General features: G+C 44.4%; 1 protein-coding gene across 1 annotated transcript in view; it reads left to right on the top strand.

Annotated features, from left to right (window-relative positions):
* Window positions 1-13,721: 13,721 nt before the first annotated feature.
* LOC119435758 (alkaline phosphatase, tissue-nonspecific isozyme-like) overlaps window positions 13,722-17,501 on the top strand; it is a 41,842-nt gene continuing 38,062 nt past the window's right edge. The window contains exon 1 of the mRNA XM_037702480.2: window positions 13,722-13,818. Within this exon, the coding sequence (XP_037558408.1) occupies window positions 13,722-13,818 (97 nt within the window). The remainder of the gene's footprint in view (window positions 13,819-17,501) is intronic.

The following is a 17,501-nucleotide window of genomic DNA, read 5'->3' as shown; positions in this document are numbered from 1 at the left end:
AATACAGAAGCGGGCCAAAACTTGTAGAAGGTGACAGTATGGTAGTCTATCCACCTCGAGAACAGGATGTGTATGTATGTAGAAGGTGTATGTATCTATGAACTTCTATGCCAGCTCTTATCCGAGTGCACTTTACCACTGCCAACCAACACAATGTGAACTGAACAAGACCCTTTAATGTTTGGAGGGGTGCCCATTAAGGTATGTGATCTAACCTCCCAGCAGTCTGCATAAGTCCTGCATAATGCTACGAAGCAAACCAATACAGGTTTCTCAGAAAAAAATTTAAAAATCAACATTTGGAGAAAAAGAAGGAAAACGACTGAAATTCTGGCCATGAGGCTTTCTTTCTAAGGAATCAGGTTTATGCTAACTCTCTTCGATTGGCTGTTGTTCGTGATTGGCTTGCTACAGTCAATTGAAGCAGCTAGCGGACTTTATGCATGAACATTCTTGCACTGCAGGCAAACTTCTACAGCAGTAGCAAATGTATACATATTTGGCCAGGATTGAATATTTGATTAAACTTAATGTCAAATACTTTGAGTCAAATACTTGGATTTGAAACAAAAGTATTGGATTTGTATTTAAGACAGATTTTTTTTCAAGCCACTTGCTTGAACTTCATGCACTCTTCATACGAAAGGCTCAATGGCAAAGCACTGGCAGCTAGAAGCCCATATGACCTAGCAGATCAGTAAGACCACTCACATTTTTTGGTGATCATTGAGTATGTGCCGGTAGAGGGCGCTCAGGCCGAAGTACAGGGTGCAGAAGATGATCATCTCCCGGTAGAGGAGCTTGTAGATGCTGCCGCGCCATCGCAGCAGCAGCTTGGCGAAGCCACACAGCCGAGCCTCGGAGACGTTCAACGAGTATGTGATCGTCATGGTGGGGGCTTCGAGCTATTCCCGAGAGTCTTCAATGAGTCTTCCGAGAGTTCGTCGCCGATGCAGCCCAACGTCAGTTCGAGCTCAGGAAGTCAAGCTGGCGTTCTTCAAGGCACAACACGTGCTCTAGAAGAACAAGTGCCTCGGATGCACTCCCCGAAAGTTATTTCTGTGAGATCTGCTGTCTTCCCGGTGAGTCAGAAGAAACCGGGAATCTCAACAGCAGGCAGCACTGGTTGCCGACGGCTCTTCTTCTGAGCCAGCCGGCACTCGCTGCAACACAAACAGGAGACGGGAAACCTTGGTGCCTCTAGCGTCGCACGGCAGCCGTGGGTCTGCCACTTCTGTTTGTGAAGGCTGGATGAGGAGAGGGTACGCCGCTTCTAAATGGCCTAGCTGCTCTTATCAACTAGGTCCTGCAAGGACCTAGCTCACTCTGCAACAAAGATAAAAGAAAGACAACAACAAATAAGCGTGGGCAGCAGCCGAGGAGGCAAGTAGCTATGCTGTCACTACATCAGCAAAGTACTGACAGACTGCCAACCAGAGAAACATGAACAGTACCATGTGGAAAAGTGCTGGTCGGCAGCTATATCTGCTGACCAGCACATTCCGTTCCTGCAGTCATACTACGTAGTCACCACTGGTGTAACATGTAATACATGTAATCCAGGGTAAATTTCACAGTTGGTGTAATTAGCTATAAATATGCATTGTTAATATATATTGCTCTAATTTTCATATAATTTTGACCTTTTGTTCCTGGTGAACCCGTCAAATAAAATGGAACTGCAGTGGATGTGAGGAAGCCACCAAGATATTACAAAACAGTTATCTGCATCATGATGATTTGCACTGGGCAGCCCAATTACACAATCAAAACAGCTGCTCAATGCACCTTGAACACTGTAAAAACGATACAGCATGAAATGCAGAGGTGCAATGGGGATATTTGCATCTTGTTACGATGAAGTGGTGAGGCGTGTGTTGCAGTTACACTTCTTTGAAAGAAAGTCAAATTATATATCCTGCAGCATATGCTGTTTTGGGCAGACATGGCTGGCAACTATCACAGGAAAACAAAACGAAAAAAGGCTGTCCAAGTTGCTGCTACACTAATGGTACTTCTCAAGAGAAAGTATAATGGTCATGAATTTAAATATCTCAAGCAGTGAAAATACATTTGAATCATTCCTTGCAGAGATATTCACTCAAATGAAGTTTTCAATGTTTTAACCTCCGCTACTGTGTCTAAGTACAGAATCAGTGAACGGTGTAACTTTTCTTAATTCCCTCTCATTGCTCACCATCAGCTAAAAAATGGTTCTTTGGTATGGGCAGCAGGTGACCATAATCTTGACCATGCTTGGTAATAGAAGCTTTTAAAGAGAGTGTTATACGGTTCTACCACTATTAAAGTGTGTTAAATGGCATTTGATTAATCCTGTTACCCACTGGAGCCCTAGCTAATGATCTAAGTTTTGGCAGTGCCTACAAACTGCATATAAGTGGTATAGCCCAGATGTGTGAATCAAGAGTCAAACATGAACAGGATGTTTTAGCGGTGATTGTCTCCCAAGTATTGAAAATGGGAAATTCGAGACAAAAATGATAATTTTGCCTCCAGGACACACATCAGTGGTGAATGGAGATCAGAAATTGTGTGGTACTTGCCAATAGGTCATGGTTAACAAAGTGCTACTAATGAACTTTTCCATTAATTCATTTGGGCACATACTGGAATTGGAGGACTGAAGTCGGTTAGTGTTCGTTACACATCCTCAGTTTCAGTTTTGTTTCAGTTTATTATTCATACAAGATACATTGTTGGTTGGTCATAGTATACAGACGAGGGCCCCAAAGTCAAACGACTGCAGCAGGGACCCTCGGTTAACAAAATTGGTACCAAATGATTAATTGATAGAGCAGTATAAAAATTATGCAATCTACAAGTAACTAAATAGTGAACATAGTAGTGGAAAGGAATACATTCGATTCTATACAAGGAGTAATACATGTAAATAAAAAAAATTATGCACATTATCAATATAAATAATACAAACCTATTTAACAAATGAAGTACAAACTTTATATACAAAGTAAATTAAACAGGACAACTAGTTATACAAGATGAAATTTTAAAGTTCATATTTGAATGCATGCAAAGGTGATGATTTCAGTGCATAGGGTAAGTTATTCCAAAATTTAATCGCCAAGAAGTAGGATGTCATTTTGCCATATTTCGTGTTACATTTAGGTAATAGAAAGTTGTGATTATGGGCCAACCTAGTGCTATTGGTATTTGTGAGCAACCTAGATTCTATTAGTTGAAACTGTGAGCTGCTTTCTTAAATAATTTAAATAGAGTGATAAGTAAATTAAATTTGAACAAGCCAGATACAGGAAGAATGAAGTTAGCCTGAAGGAGCGGGGAAGCATTAGAGTAAAAAGAACTCTTGGTCATAACGTGAATGGACTGGTTCTGAATGTGCTGTATGGACTGAAAGGTGACAGTTACATATGTATTTCCCCACGAAGTAATGCCATATGTGATGTGACTATGTATGAAGGCAAAGTATAAAGGACAATAAGGCGTGAACAGAAAAACATGGACGAGATTTAATGAGAGCTCTTATACCAAAAGCAGTTTCTTGTTTAACATAAGCAATATGACTATTAAACTTCAAGTGGGGGTCTAACTTTATGCCAAGGAAAGATACATATTCAGCCGCTGGGATTACATGATGGCCTATGGATACTTGCGGTAGATAAGGGAGAACTTTTTGAGATGTTTTAAAAATCATGAACTGAGTTTTAAGTGGGTTTAAAATTAGGTTGTTTAAATGACACCATTGAACGACTTTGGTCAATTCGTTGTTCAGCTTAGTGATTAACATTGTTAAGCGATTTATGTGACATCGAAATGGTGTTATCATCAGCATGAAGGACAACTTTAGAAAGATTAATGCAGTCAGGTAAATCATTAATGTAGATACAAAACAATAAAGGTCCATGTATTGAGCCCTGCGGCACCCCTTGATTAATGACCTTAACGTTAACATCCACCTAATAGGATCTTTAAGACCAACACCAGTCCACAAATTAAAACAAAAAGGCTTGCAAGCTATGTATGCAATAGTGATATCTAGAAGACCAGTACATTTCATGAAAACTTTTGGGGGCATACATAAATTAGAAATAGTCTGGAGCTTTCTGCTATCTGAACACGCCTTGCACCGATTGATTGGCTTTAATTCTGCAATTGGAACATGTGCCCTAGAGCATTCATTAGTAAATTTAATTAGTGACAATATCTAATTGGCAACCATCACACAAATACTGACATTTGCCACTGCTGTGAATATTGGCCATCAAACTTTTTTTGCTCGAATCCACTTATTGTGAATAATTGGAGACGGCCGTCAATGAAAACCAGTTGAGATATAACAATAAGCTTGCTCACTGAACTCAGATACAGGAAGTATGTATAATTTCTACTGCAATCAAGTTTGCTATGTGTCTGAAATTGACTTAGAACTTTCCTGCTGACATGTGTAGGGTTGCCACCTGGCCGGGTTTCCATTGGCACAACCAGTTTTTCCTTCATGGTGCTATCTGCCATTTTGACCCCCGTGCCAACATGCCATTTGCCAATTTTCTGGTTCTCCATAAATACGCACATTATAAGTTGCATCGCGAGTGCTCTGTTAGGCATTCATGCATAGCAGACAACTTAATTGACACAAACAAATTCATTCCTATACTTCCTCAAACTTTCCTGGACTACATTAAGCATGATGTATACATCATGCTTAAAGTAGTCCAGGAAAGTTTGAGGAAGTATATATATATATATATATATATATATATATATATGTTGTCATCTAGATCTTCCATGTAGTGCTGTGTCGTTCATAAGCTATTAATATGCATTACAAATAAATTATTTGCCACAATAGTACGAACATTCTAAAGGTGTACCAAATGTTATACAAAATCTATCAATAAATGTTAATCGTACAATGTTTGTACTCGGCATATCGCCCCTTCATTTTGTTTTCGTTTTGGTATTTTTTCATGCATTGTCTTCCACAACTCTTGACCCCTCCCCCTCTCTATGTTTTCCTGGTGCCGTTCGTTTTTTTTTTTTTTTTTTTTTGTGAAAGGTGGCAACCCTAGCTGTATGCGATGCAGTAAAATTTGTTTATTCTTTTTTAATCTGTTCTTCATTCTTGCTCTAATAGTGCGCAAGGTAACGCAGCTCTGAAGGATGCAACATGGCGACGAATAGATTGGACGAATGCATCGAAGGATGACTGTTTGCTCAAGCGTGCCCATTGTGCCACGTACGAAGAGCCGTGTGAAGGCCAAGCCAAGGGAGGCATGGGGTGCTTGGTGGCCCTGCTAAGTTCTGTACTACTAGTAGGGCGTCGTTATAGGTGCAAGAAACGTGACTCGTGGTACTGCTCTTGACCATATTCCTGTAATTATTCTTTAATTATTTTTCCTGACCTTTGTGATGACGCCCTGCTAGTGGTACAGAACTGTGCATGTGTCTGTTCAGTATACCTGTTTGAGAAACGTGCATTGAGTTATGCTTACCCTTGTACTGTTCTTCGTGAACTATCTGTACATGTGTACTACCTGTACTTTGCGTCAAATAAACTTTTCCTTGTCTTTACACTACGCAGGCGTCGTGATCTTGCGTGGCAATTAACGCACTGAACATTTATGCTTCCCCCTCGCCTGAGTCGTGCACGTACGCGCTCGAGTGGACGACGTGTGCATATTGCGCGTGCAACGGGCAACCTTCACACTCACGCTTGATTGCTTCTTCGCGGGAAGCGTATTGCGCTTGCAGTTGCCTCGGAGTCGACGCATGCGTTCAAGGGCGCAGATGTTACGTGCGCTGCATTGTTTATAAAGTTCGTTGCTTATATAGTACCGTGCAGTAGTGATACGCAACCGTCGGGAACGTGCGGTTATCGAGACGGAATGAAACATTAACAGCGAAGCTCAAGAAGCACGCCCGCACATAATGTTCTTTTTTTTTCTCTTAATTTGATGACCTAATTTAAAAAATTGCTTGCCTAAGTTGCTAGATACTAAATCTTGCTTTTAAATGCAGCAAACCTCATCAAAATCGGTGCAGTGGCTGCCAAGAAAGATGACTTCTCCGTACCTATGCATTTATATAAGCGTTCATCGTTACTATTATTGGCATTAACCGATCACTGGAGGCCTCTGCCAAGACCAAACCCATAATATACCGCCCGGTTACTGCGATTGGCCGCCGTGCGGGCACCAGCCAATCGGGATGCCGTTCTTCGTGCAGACGTGTTCGTGGCTAGACGCGGCCTCCGATTGGCTAAGGCGCCTATCGCCTCTGCATCCGACGAAGACGCACATTTATTCGGGAAACGCCACGCGAACGCAATAACTGCGGCGCAATTGTGCTTACCATGCCATTAACGCTCGTTACACGCCGCTACAAGTTGGTTGAAAAAGAAAAGAAAAACAAATAAGATAAATAACTATAAAAAGAAAGTGTCGGCTTCGCCGCTGCGCTTCGGGACACAAGGAGAAGCGCAGCTCTCAGTGATGTCACGTGGGCCTACGGCGCCAGTTTGCTACGGTGCGCCACGAATAATGGGCCGACTAGCTCACGAAAAAAAAAAAAAATAATAAAGCACTGCCAGCGCCGGATGTAACTATGTAGATTTCAGCCTGATGTAACAGCGCGAGCAAGCCGGCGCACTGCGCGACTGATTTCAGCGAACGTAGTACAACAAACAGCTTGGCGCGGCCGAGTCACGTTTCTGTTTCAGCCACCTCACACATGCGCCTCTCGCCATTTTTATTTTCATGTTCTGTGCTCTTTTCCCGAAGCATCAACTCTGCGAAACCGAAACTGTCACTGGGAACAAGCGTCGTGCGCAGCGCTCCGGAACTGGTTGCGACCGGACCGGCGAGACAGAGAGGGTGGCGGTTGGCGGTGGTGGTCGAATAAGCGAGAGAAATATGACGATCCCGTTTTCCCCGTGCGCTTGTACGGCTTGCAGTACTACGCCTGCATGGGCCGGCGCCGACAGCCGGCTTAGGCCTAGAACTGGGTTACAATGCAGTGTGACGCAGAGGCGCAACACTCTGAAGAAGGTAGCCATGACGGGGAAATGTTCCTTCGCGTCGTCCGGCCAGGCGAACGCGCGCACACATGCTTATAAGCCGCGGTTTCAGCTGACATTTCAGGCGTGTCGACAGCTGCTTAAAATGTCAGCTCGAAGGTCTGCGCGCGGCGAAGCCGCGTTGTGCGCTGTATATCGATCTCCGGAGAGGGCTAGCTATAGCTGATGTCACGCTGCAATCGACGTATCAGGAAGCAGCGCGGTTGGGCACAACGTCGGCGCGTGCGGCTTTGTACAGATACTTCTAAAAGAAGCTACACTTAAAAATGAAATGCGCCGGTTTCGGCGATGTCGCAATCTCCCCAGATGGCCCACAACCTTTTCCGAGAAATTCAACGTAGTGCGAGACAACAGTGTATGTCGCAATGCGCCGCGACGATTGGCGATTCATTTGCAATGCAGTGAGGTTGGCCATTACGGCACTACAGTTATCAGCGATGCGGTACCGGCCGAGCATGGTGCACGGTGAATTAGAAAAAAACTCGCAGCAGGAGCCGCTGTTGTTTCTGACAGCTCAGTCAATATTTTCTTTCTGGACCTCCCTGTCAACAAACTTCGCCCCAGAATTGACCGTGTAACGGACCGTTTACCGTTTCAAACCGAATGCGGCTTCGCGCTATTCTTACGTAATAATGTAAGAGCGCCCGACCCTAAGATGCCCGAGTGCCGATGTGATACACGGCGCGCGATGCAAGCTCTGCGATCTTGCGAAGTTATATTTCAAACGAAGCCCTTTTTAAAGGTAGCTTAGTGACGATCTCTTCATTTTTGAATGAAAAAAACTGCAGCCCGCAGCCAGCCGCCACGCAGTCGCGCTTTGCATGCAAAAAGGTCGCAATGCTGCGAAGAGGCAAAGGAAGAGACTCACCGTGCAAAGTTGTTCCAACGTTGTAGGCAGCTCGCCGGTGCTGAGGGCAACATTTGCCCGGTGAGGTGCGGTTTTTTCCGATTCGAAAATCGGAAAACACCGAACCAAACGGTGGGGCTGGACGACGGCTTTTCCGAGAAAGGCGGGTCCTAGTCAATGGACCCTGGCTTCTTTTTTTGCCTTCTCTCCCTCAAAAAGGCTGAACAGAAAGGGCTATAGCCTGCGCTCGACTTTCTCCGAGAAACCTCGGTGCAGAGGTTAATAGTTTGGCACCGACGTTAACGAACAAGCGAAATAGTTAGTATATTCTCGCTGCTACGCGTGGATAAAGTGAGCGCATTGGAGCCGATCGCTGCTTGCGTCAGCCTTCGACTGCGGCGGAGGCGCGATTGCGAGCCAGCTGCCGCGGCGGATTGGTTTTTATGCGAAGCTGTTGCCATGTCTCCCGCTTGCCGCAGGTCGCCGTGCCCTCGACAGATGGCGCTAGGTGCCTTTCAAGGCCGAGGCCAGCCAACGGCCTTTCAAGCGTCTGCGTGTGGGCACGTGGCTGCGACTCCGGGAGAAAGGCGGGTCAGGGAAAATGCGAGAGAGAGAGAGAGGGTTGAGGTCGGCGCTAATCGGAATTGATCCGCGCAACGCCTCGTACCCACTGCGCTTCGCCAAATCCGCGCACTGTCGAGAAAGGGCTCAGGTCTAGTCGATTTTAACTGCAAGAAAGCTCAATTCCCAAAGGGCTTGCGGAATTGGCCTGTCCGGCTGGCCAATCACGGTCCTCAAGGCAGGGTGTAGCTGCGGTGCGTTAGTTTAGCATTGAGCTCGATATGCATTAAGCATTGATCTCATTAAGCAATCTGCGTTATCTCTACGCATTCCGACTACACCTGCAACTGTAGCTTCCGTAATGCTGCATGAATTTAAGAGAGAGTAACTACAGGCAATCCCCCGCGAGGCGCCCTCTGCTGTATCGCTTATTTTTATTGCTTCCTTTTTTTGTCTCTCGATCGTTTAGAGCCCTTTTTGGCTCGAAGCGGGGGCGTGCAGTCACGAACCCGTAGCCAGGACTCCGGATGCCAGGTGTTCGCGGTGCTGGGTCTGCCTCACGTCGCGTCATGAGGATTATTAACGGGGAAGTGAGTGGAGCGAGATGACGTAACACGGAGCGCCGGCGACAAGCAGAGCATCGGATGAACGGCATCGCCTGACGTTGCGGGGGCAAATGTTTCGTCATAAGCTGCACTGTCATCATCAACGTGATACCAAGTGCACTGGAGGTCACAGGGCTCTTCCAAGGCCCTGTGCACTGCCGATTGCGCGGCTGCCGCCGGACTGTCTGTTCTCATTAACCGGGGTCTTATCAAACTCTGGCTCCCTCGACTTGGTGTCAATTTTATCGCGGTGACGGACCTTTTTCGTAACGGCAACGCAACCTTATACTAGCTCTTCCTAGATGCCTTACGACCAAAAGTATATGCTGTCAAAGAATCCCTCTAAGTTTCTGTAATATCTCCAGCTGCTTCACTGTTCTTGCATGCACGTGTGTCTACCAGCTTAAATTGCTTTTAACTGCACGCTCTCGCCACCTCATGCCTTCAACTTGAACCTGGTTATAGTGATGAGCGCTGCTGTCATGTTTCGGACATTGCGGACAATCGTTTCAGAATTTGCAATGCCTGACAATGGATGGTCGGCGTCTACCTACATACAGATGATCATTCCGGCTTCGTTGGTTCGTATTTTCGTATTTGAAAACTGCGGTAGTTGTGCGTTTTTCGGCAAATCTCCTAACATATACGAAAGCTTCCTACACTCGCACCTTGATTCATCACTGCTTACATTGATGCTAGCGTTTGATAGAGAGAGAGAGAGAGAGATACTTGAGTGGAGGAAACGCCGAGAGGTCAGCTCGAGACACGTGCCCATGAAACACAAGAAGAGCTAAAGAACGTCTAACATACTTCTTTAAAGGATAAGCGAAACGTCTTAAGGAAGTCTCAGTTTAAACGTTATTAGGATGTACGCTTCTAGAAAACCTCCTGTAGCCGTGCTAACGCCACGTTATTAGACGTCTGGAAAACGTCTTGAAGTAAGTTTTGGAGAATTGTTTTAGACCTTTATTTCCATTTGCGACTAAATTAGATATCAGCAATCGCAATTAATTTATATCACAACTAACAACAATAACCATTTACATGATCACACACACACACACACACACACACACAAAAAAACGACTGCGCTGAAAAAAAAAAAGCCCATACAGCAGGATACGAAGTCATGACCTCACATTCTCAAGTCAGACGCCATAATCCTAGACCATACCAGGTCTTCGTGCTGGCTGAATAGTGGGCGCATCTTATGAAGCTCAACGCATTTACGCATCAATACGTACGCTGTGCGTGGAGAGTCTAACGTTTCATGCGCTCGAAGCCATATATGCGACTGCAAAAGAACAGCTGCCCGGTTTCTCGTCAAAAGACTATAAACCTTAGACGTAAACCCAATGCATATCAAACACGCGGCACGGAAGACGAAAGAAAAGACAAGATTACTCTGCTGTCTCGACAATTGCGTGCCGCTTTCTCACGACACGTCGCGTAATGCAATGTCAGTTATGTTCCATCACTTTGTTCTGCTCAGGTTACAAGCATTGTGAGCAAATGGGCAGCTCGTACACATATCTACACGGGGAATGACATAAGCGCTCTGTTCTGTGTATGGACACATCCTGTCATAGGAAATGCAGAATTTCTTTGCCCGCCGTAATTATATGTCGTTCGCTTTCGTTTTTTTCACCTCCTAGGTGGCCATATTCATGCAATTCGTGAATTCTACTAATATTCTACTAATATAATATAATATAAGCACATTTAGATGCATGCACATTACTCTGTGGGGACAATTGAGGCAATAAACCATTTTAAAAACCAAATTAACCTTCCTGAACATTTTTACAATTTATAGAAACTTGCCAATGCCGCGAATCGAACCCTCGGTTTTCTCCGCCGGAACCTAAAACTTGCTCCCCCATCAGTAAAATTATTAGCTTATGTTACATATGTCCGCCCTAAGTTAGAATATGCATGCTCTGTCTGGGATCCTCATCAACATAACCTATCTAATACACTCGAATCAGTTCAAAATCGTGCAGCCTGGTTTATTTACTCTGAATATTCTTATCATGCAAGCGTGTCTGAACTCAAAATCCGTGCCGGTCTTACTAATCTAGAATCACGACGTCATATTTCTCGACTGTGTCTTTTTCACAAATTCTATCATTCACCACTCCAGATTTCAGCCATACTACCAGCTCATCGTCAGTCCAGCCGCATTAACCACAGAAAAGCCGTGTATCCTCCCCCGGCGCAGACTACCTCCCATCTACGATCATTTTTTGTGAAAACCGCAAGGGACTGGAATGGTCTGTCTGCCGACGTCACGCACCACTCCGACGCACATCACTTCAAGGCTGCTCTCGAATCACTGTTTTGTTAAACTAAGCCCATCCCTCATGTAATACCCCATCTCTGGGGTCTTTGAGGTACAATAAATAAATAAATAAATAAATAAATAAATAAATAAATAAATAAATAAATAAATAAATAAATAAATAAATAAATAAATAGAAGTACAATGTACAATAATTTAATCACTGTCAGCAACAACAATGTCCAAATATGCTCTTCGAGGTGGACGCTTTGAAAGCGTTTTTAGAAACCTCTGACACAAATGTTTATTCAACGTTTCGTAATATGCTAAGATGTCTACAGGACTTTCAAGTAATTTCAGGAAGTTGTGTGTTTCGTGGGACACGCCTCTAACCTGTTCCTCCAAGGTACGTTGAATTGAGCTTGTTGGTAAATATTACGTATTCATTTCCCTTACAAAGCGCGAGCGAACAACGACACACTTTATAAAACACAATGGCGATACGTGCGTAAGCCAAGCTAGATAGGAGCTTGGGGGATGCTATCTAAATGCATGGGCATCAAAGAAATAGTTTTTCTCGGCAACCACAACACCGATTTTGATTAGGTGTGTTGCATTAAAACGAAAACGTTAAGATCTAGTGACTGTAAGAAGCAGACCTTTATTTAAACCGGTAATGTTTTTATAAAAATGTTTGAAAATTGCAAAATTTTAGAAAACGAAACTATCAAGTTTGCAACCCTGTAACTCCGCAAGGAAAAATGGTCTCACAATATTGTAAACTGCAAGTAATAGTACTTCTAAAGTGGACAAAATGCAAAATACAAAATTTTAAAAATGCCGACGACCATTCATATGCGAGTAGGACTTTTGCAAAACGCTTGTCAACATTGTGACGCACTCACGTAAGCTGTAAATTTATATATCGCATTTGTCCGGTTTAAACGCTCTAACAGGTGCAGCTTACAAGTTCACAATACTGCTTAATCTGTTATTGGTACAGAGTGACAAATTTCTAAACTTGCTGCTTCCACTTCTTTTAAGCTTACCGATTTTTGGCCAGATTTGTAAAGCATTCCTGGCGCTAAATCAAAATCCTGTATCCTACGATCACCAGAATTTAACTTTTTCTCTTTTAGCTCTACTTGCCCCGACTGCGCGGCTGTTACCAATTTAGAACACATGCTCTGGCGATGCCCGTCGTTACAGGGGCCCAATCGCATCACGGAAGAAGAATGGAGCTCTGCCATCCAGAGCTCAGAACTTTCACGACAAACTTGGGCTGTCCAGAGAGCCCACGATGCGGCGGATAGGCTCGGCCTACCCGTCCCCACGTGGGAGCGGCCCGCAGCTCTGCCCTATAGGGCAGGGCTTCTCAGCATCTCGTGAATAAAGTTCTTTGTCTGTCTGTCTCTGAAATGCAGCACAATTTATTCAAATCGGTCCAGGGGTTGTCTCATGAAAGCATTTCTGCGTTTTACATGTGTTCGAATCGGCGGCACCGGAGTTGCCTTCGAGCTTAGCTTCCTTTATAACACAAGAAGACCGTGAAATATAGCACTTCTGGAAGACGTTTGGTGTGCAGGATGAGATGCCGCGGGCACAGGCGTCCATGGCGCATGCGCATGGACACACACGCTTAGTGCGTATATAATGAGTGCTTCCGGAATAAACGATCAGTTGTTACCGCTCGCTTCGTCGTTTTTCGTGTGACTTCTCCGTGTGTGTTTTTTTCGCGCTCAGTGAACTGTTCCTTCAGTCTGTAGGAAAGGGAAGGAGAGAACGAGAAGGGACATAAGTATGGCAGAGTGGTTTCGCGAATAGGAAGTACGAGCTGAACGGCGTACCTGTTCTTCGGCGCCTGTACACACTGTACTCGTCCAGGTTGAAAACAAAATAAAATAACGCTCTTTGTATTGGCTAATTAAATTCCGGGACAAGAACCGACCTAAGACCGTGACAGTCCTCCGACGACTTAGGTCCGGCCAAGGGTTCTGCGATTTAAGTTCAGTTTCGGGTTTGCTTTAGTTTCTTTCCCCGATAGGAGGCGTTGTATATACGTTTCAGCTAGGGAGCCTACATGCAACGCCGTTTGCCGGCGTTGCATGTAGGCTCCCTAGTTTCAGCTGTGTATATATTTGTGTACGCTCTTCAATTATAACAAAGGGCTAACGCTAAAAAGACAACTCACTATGAATCTTCGCTTGTGAAGCTTCCATAGTGGGCCACACTTAGCCGGATTTTCTTTCCCCTTATACCCGCTTACCCAAATAGGCCTAGGGCCATCATTTAATTATATTGCAAGGGTGATACGGGAAGGACGTAACCGATGCATTTACAGATGTAGCCGAGATGGCCCACCAAACATTCGCGCACCAGGCCGTGCCCAAGGTCGTTATTCTCTTCTTTCTTCAGGCGAGTGCTGATGCATTACTCAGTCGCAATACAGGTACGGGGATCGATACCCAGCACCTCCACCTCCACCAAAGCGGAATTGTCTTCAAGTGTAATTGAACTGTACCAGATGCTCCCCTCATTCAATGCCCCTTTGGAGGCCTGTAATGCATTTCTAAATAAATAAATAAATAAATAAATAAATAAATAAATAAATAAATAAATAAATAAATAAATAAATAAATAAATAAATAAATAAATAAATAAATAAATAAATAAATAAATAAATAACCTTCTACAAAACCACAGAGGGGGAGGGAACTCGGAGGGAGCATTGCGCAACCCGATTGAAGCCAAACGAATCGGCCCAACACGTGTTCCTCAAGTCGGAGCGCGCTGTACGTTTTAGTACTTCCGCTTTGCAGGCAGACAGAACAGCCGAACTAGGGCGCACCGATTAAAAACTACCAGTAACCGAACGTTCTCGGTCAATACATCGATTCTCAGGGGTCACGTGTCGGGCCAACACTGTTAGGGGAAAAGCGCAAGGGGATGGTTTCACGGAGAGTTCTCTCGCCGACGCTGAATTCGTGGCCTAATCCTCCCTCCGAGATTACTCCCGTCCTCCACGGATAACTCAGTTTACTAGCAGTACATGTCACTCACTGGCTCCTGCAATACATACCACTCCCTATATGTCCCTCTTGAGGCGTCTTAACATTCACAATTTAAAAAAAGTTACTTGAGGGAACTGTGTCGCTATTATCTATGGAAGCTACAAGAACGGCCGTTAAGCCAGCATGGTAATGATGGTTAGTATATATAGTTAGTACATGAATACAGTCGAACCCGGATATATCGAACCCAAATGTAACGAATTATTGTGCATAACGAACAGCAGTAAAATCCCCTTGAAAATTTTTGTATAAAATTTTTATTTATATATCGAAATACCTATATATCGAACTTTTTTGTGATCCGCTTCAAATTCGATATATCGAGGTTTGACTGTATGCCTAAATTTCGTCCTTCTGGCTTCAAGCGCGTTTGTGACTTTGCAGGTTAATCATTTTCAACAAAATATTGCGTTACAATTGCAAAAAAATTTAGAAAGGTTCGGTTTTTCAACGTTACCCTCAATTTTGCCTAGAAACAAAGTACAGCGAAACACCATCAGAACTGGAGGACCCTTAAGCTTCGCCTTTAAGAGTGGAACGCGATAGCATTCAAAGATCCCTGGCTGCTTATCAAGCTTTTTTCTCGTATATTCAAATTACAATCCGACGCTATCACGTCTGCAGGTTGTGGTTAAGTCATACTTTACGATTTTTCTGATGGATTTTACTTTGAGACATGCAATTTTTATTCACTAACGCCTTGCGCCACGCGAAGGGCCCGCCCGGTCGGGGTGGTTCGGGATGATGTGGTTCGGCATGATTATTTACGCCAGACGCCGATGCTTGCGCCGACATCGACGCCGCCACCGGATTTTCTGCGACACGGGGCCCTTAATGCTATTGCGTTAAAATTTGCAATGATTACACGTGGGCGCATTGCTATCATGTTTAGAAAAATAGGATTGCTTCGAACTTTAGGTCAATAAAGTCGTTTAAAGCGTAGTAAATAAAGCCGCAAAAATGTCATAATTAACATGCACGAAGACCAGACAAATCTATGTACTAACGTTCATCATTCCCATATTTGTCGAACGATAGCAGCGCCAAAGTTCCCTGTTGTAATTTTACTAGATCTTTTACAAGGGATGACAAGTACTACGGTTGCTGTAAATAAAAGGTTTTAACGCGACAGCGTTAAGGGCTCCGTGTCGCAGAAAATCCGGCGTCGCCTCGCCGGCGTCGTTGGCGGAAATAATCATCCCGAACCACCCCGACCGGGCAGGCCCTCCGCGTGGCGCAAGCCGGCAGTGAACAAAAATTGAATTCCTTAAAGTAATATCTGCCAGAAAAATAGTTAGGTACGACTTAACCAAAACACACACACAATATATATATATATATATATATATATATATATATATATATATATATATATATATATATATATATTGTGGCGGACCACATCGCCAGCGCAGTTATGAAGAATAGAAGACGACGATGAGGTTAGACGGAAGAAAGCAGTAATAAATGGGTTCTACCTACAGTACCCTCGTGAAATCTACATTGGCGCCGGCGAAAGAAGGAACCTGGGAAGAAAAATATGAACGTCGCATTCAACGAGGGACGAACCACCATCGAGGGCTGCAAAGCAAGGGACGGACAACATTTCAGGCCACTGGAGGACATCACCACGCCTGATGTTCTGCGGAGCGTTCCAAGTGCCTCCGGGTTTACGGCTGACGACCCCGTCACTAAAGGTATCGTTCCTGCCTGCAATGATCAAGACGAGTCCGAAACTTATTTTAAAGGACCCATTTCAGCTCGTGAAACTGAACCAGCTGTAGCATCACTGGACAATGATATAACTGTTACGAACCTTGACCTTCAGAAATGCCAGATGAGGCAACAGCAGCAGCTGGTAGATCTTGTTGCGCTATGAAGATCTAGAAGCAACAGAGAACAGCTTTTCTTGAAACCAGACATATTTGATGGAAATTCGTCCGGTGTACATACCTGGCTTCATTTTTATGAGTACGCTTGCTCCAGGAACCAATGGTTGACCGACGAGGATCACATACAGAACATGCGGGTATTTCTGTGTCGCAACGCGTGGAAATGGTACGATCTTCGGTTCACTTCACAGTTGAGCGAATCGTGGGATGAGCGGAAAGAGAGTTTCTCTCGAGCATTTAAAAAGAATCCCGTGGAACTTTGGAATAACGCCATATTCTACAGACAGAAGGCAGTTAACATCAGAGAATATGTGCTGGAAAAGTGGCATTTAATTTGTACAGTCGAGCCGAAACTTCCAGAATCGTCTGTTATCGCCCTCATTATACACGGTATGACAAGAGAGTGCCAGAAACAAGTTCTAGCTAGGATCGCCAAGCACAATGGACCAATTGCTTGAGTCACTGGCGTACGTTATGACCCCAGATTTTAATGTACCATCAAATAAGACAAGGGTCACAACTCGAGACCAAGCGATAACTACACATGAGGCTCGGTACACCTTCACCAGCCATACCTCCGAAAGTCAAGGCACCACCGAACCTCACCATTACGCTGAAGAAACGGTGTTCCTTGTTAAATCAGGCGTTTTAATAGTGCCGATGCTTATAAACAGCAGAAACATGTCAACATTGATTGACACGGGTGCTTCCGTAAGCCTAATTAATGAAAATATAGTGGATTCCACCAGCATCATTTCCGGGAAGCCCATTCGTGTGTGTAGCTACGATGGTTCATCTCGGGAATATCATAAATGGACAAAAACAGCTCTTGAGTCCCAAGGTCAGAAGTTCAAGGTGGAAGCGCTCGTCGTGTCAGCGGTGGACTTCGACTTTCTTTTATCGCGGCCCGATATGAGGAGCATGAATATTAGCATATTATGGAATGACGAGGTGACCATTGGACAATCTGAGCAAGATATGTCTTGGACTGAAACACCCGACGAACGAAAGCTATCATGCGCGGAAGACGTGCCGTTGAAGTTCCCCGAGCTAATATGCATTGGGCCATATCCCGAAGCCACAACGGCGTTTGAGGTGCCGTTCTTGTTACGCGACAGCACAGTCGTCAGAAAAAAGCCATATAGCCTCAGCCATGAAAAGAAAGTATG

The sequence above is a fragment of the Dermacentor silvarum genome, unplaced genomic scaffold (genome assembly GCF_013339745.2).
Source record: "Dermacentor silvarum isolate Dsil-2018 unplaced genomic scaffold, BIME_Dsil_1.4 Seq896, whole genome shotgun sequence".
NCBI classification, from domain to species: Eukaryota; Metazoa; Arthropoda; class Arachnida; order Ixodida; family Ixodidae; genus Dermacentor; species Dermacentor silvarum.
The sequence above is the reverse complement of the archived record's forward strand: the minus strand, read 5'-3'. Positions and strand labels throughout refer to the sequence as shown.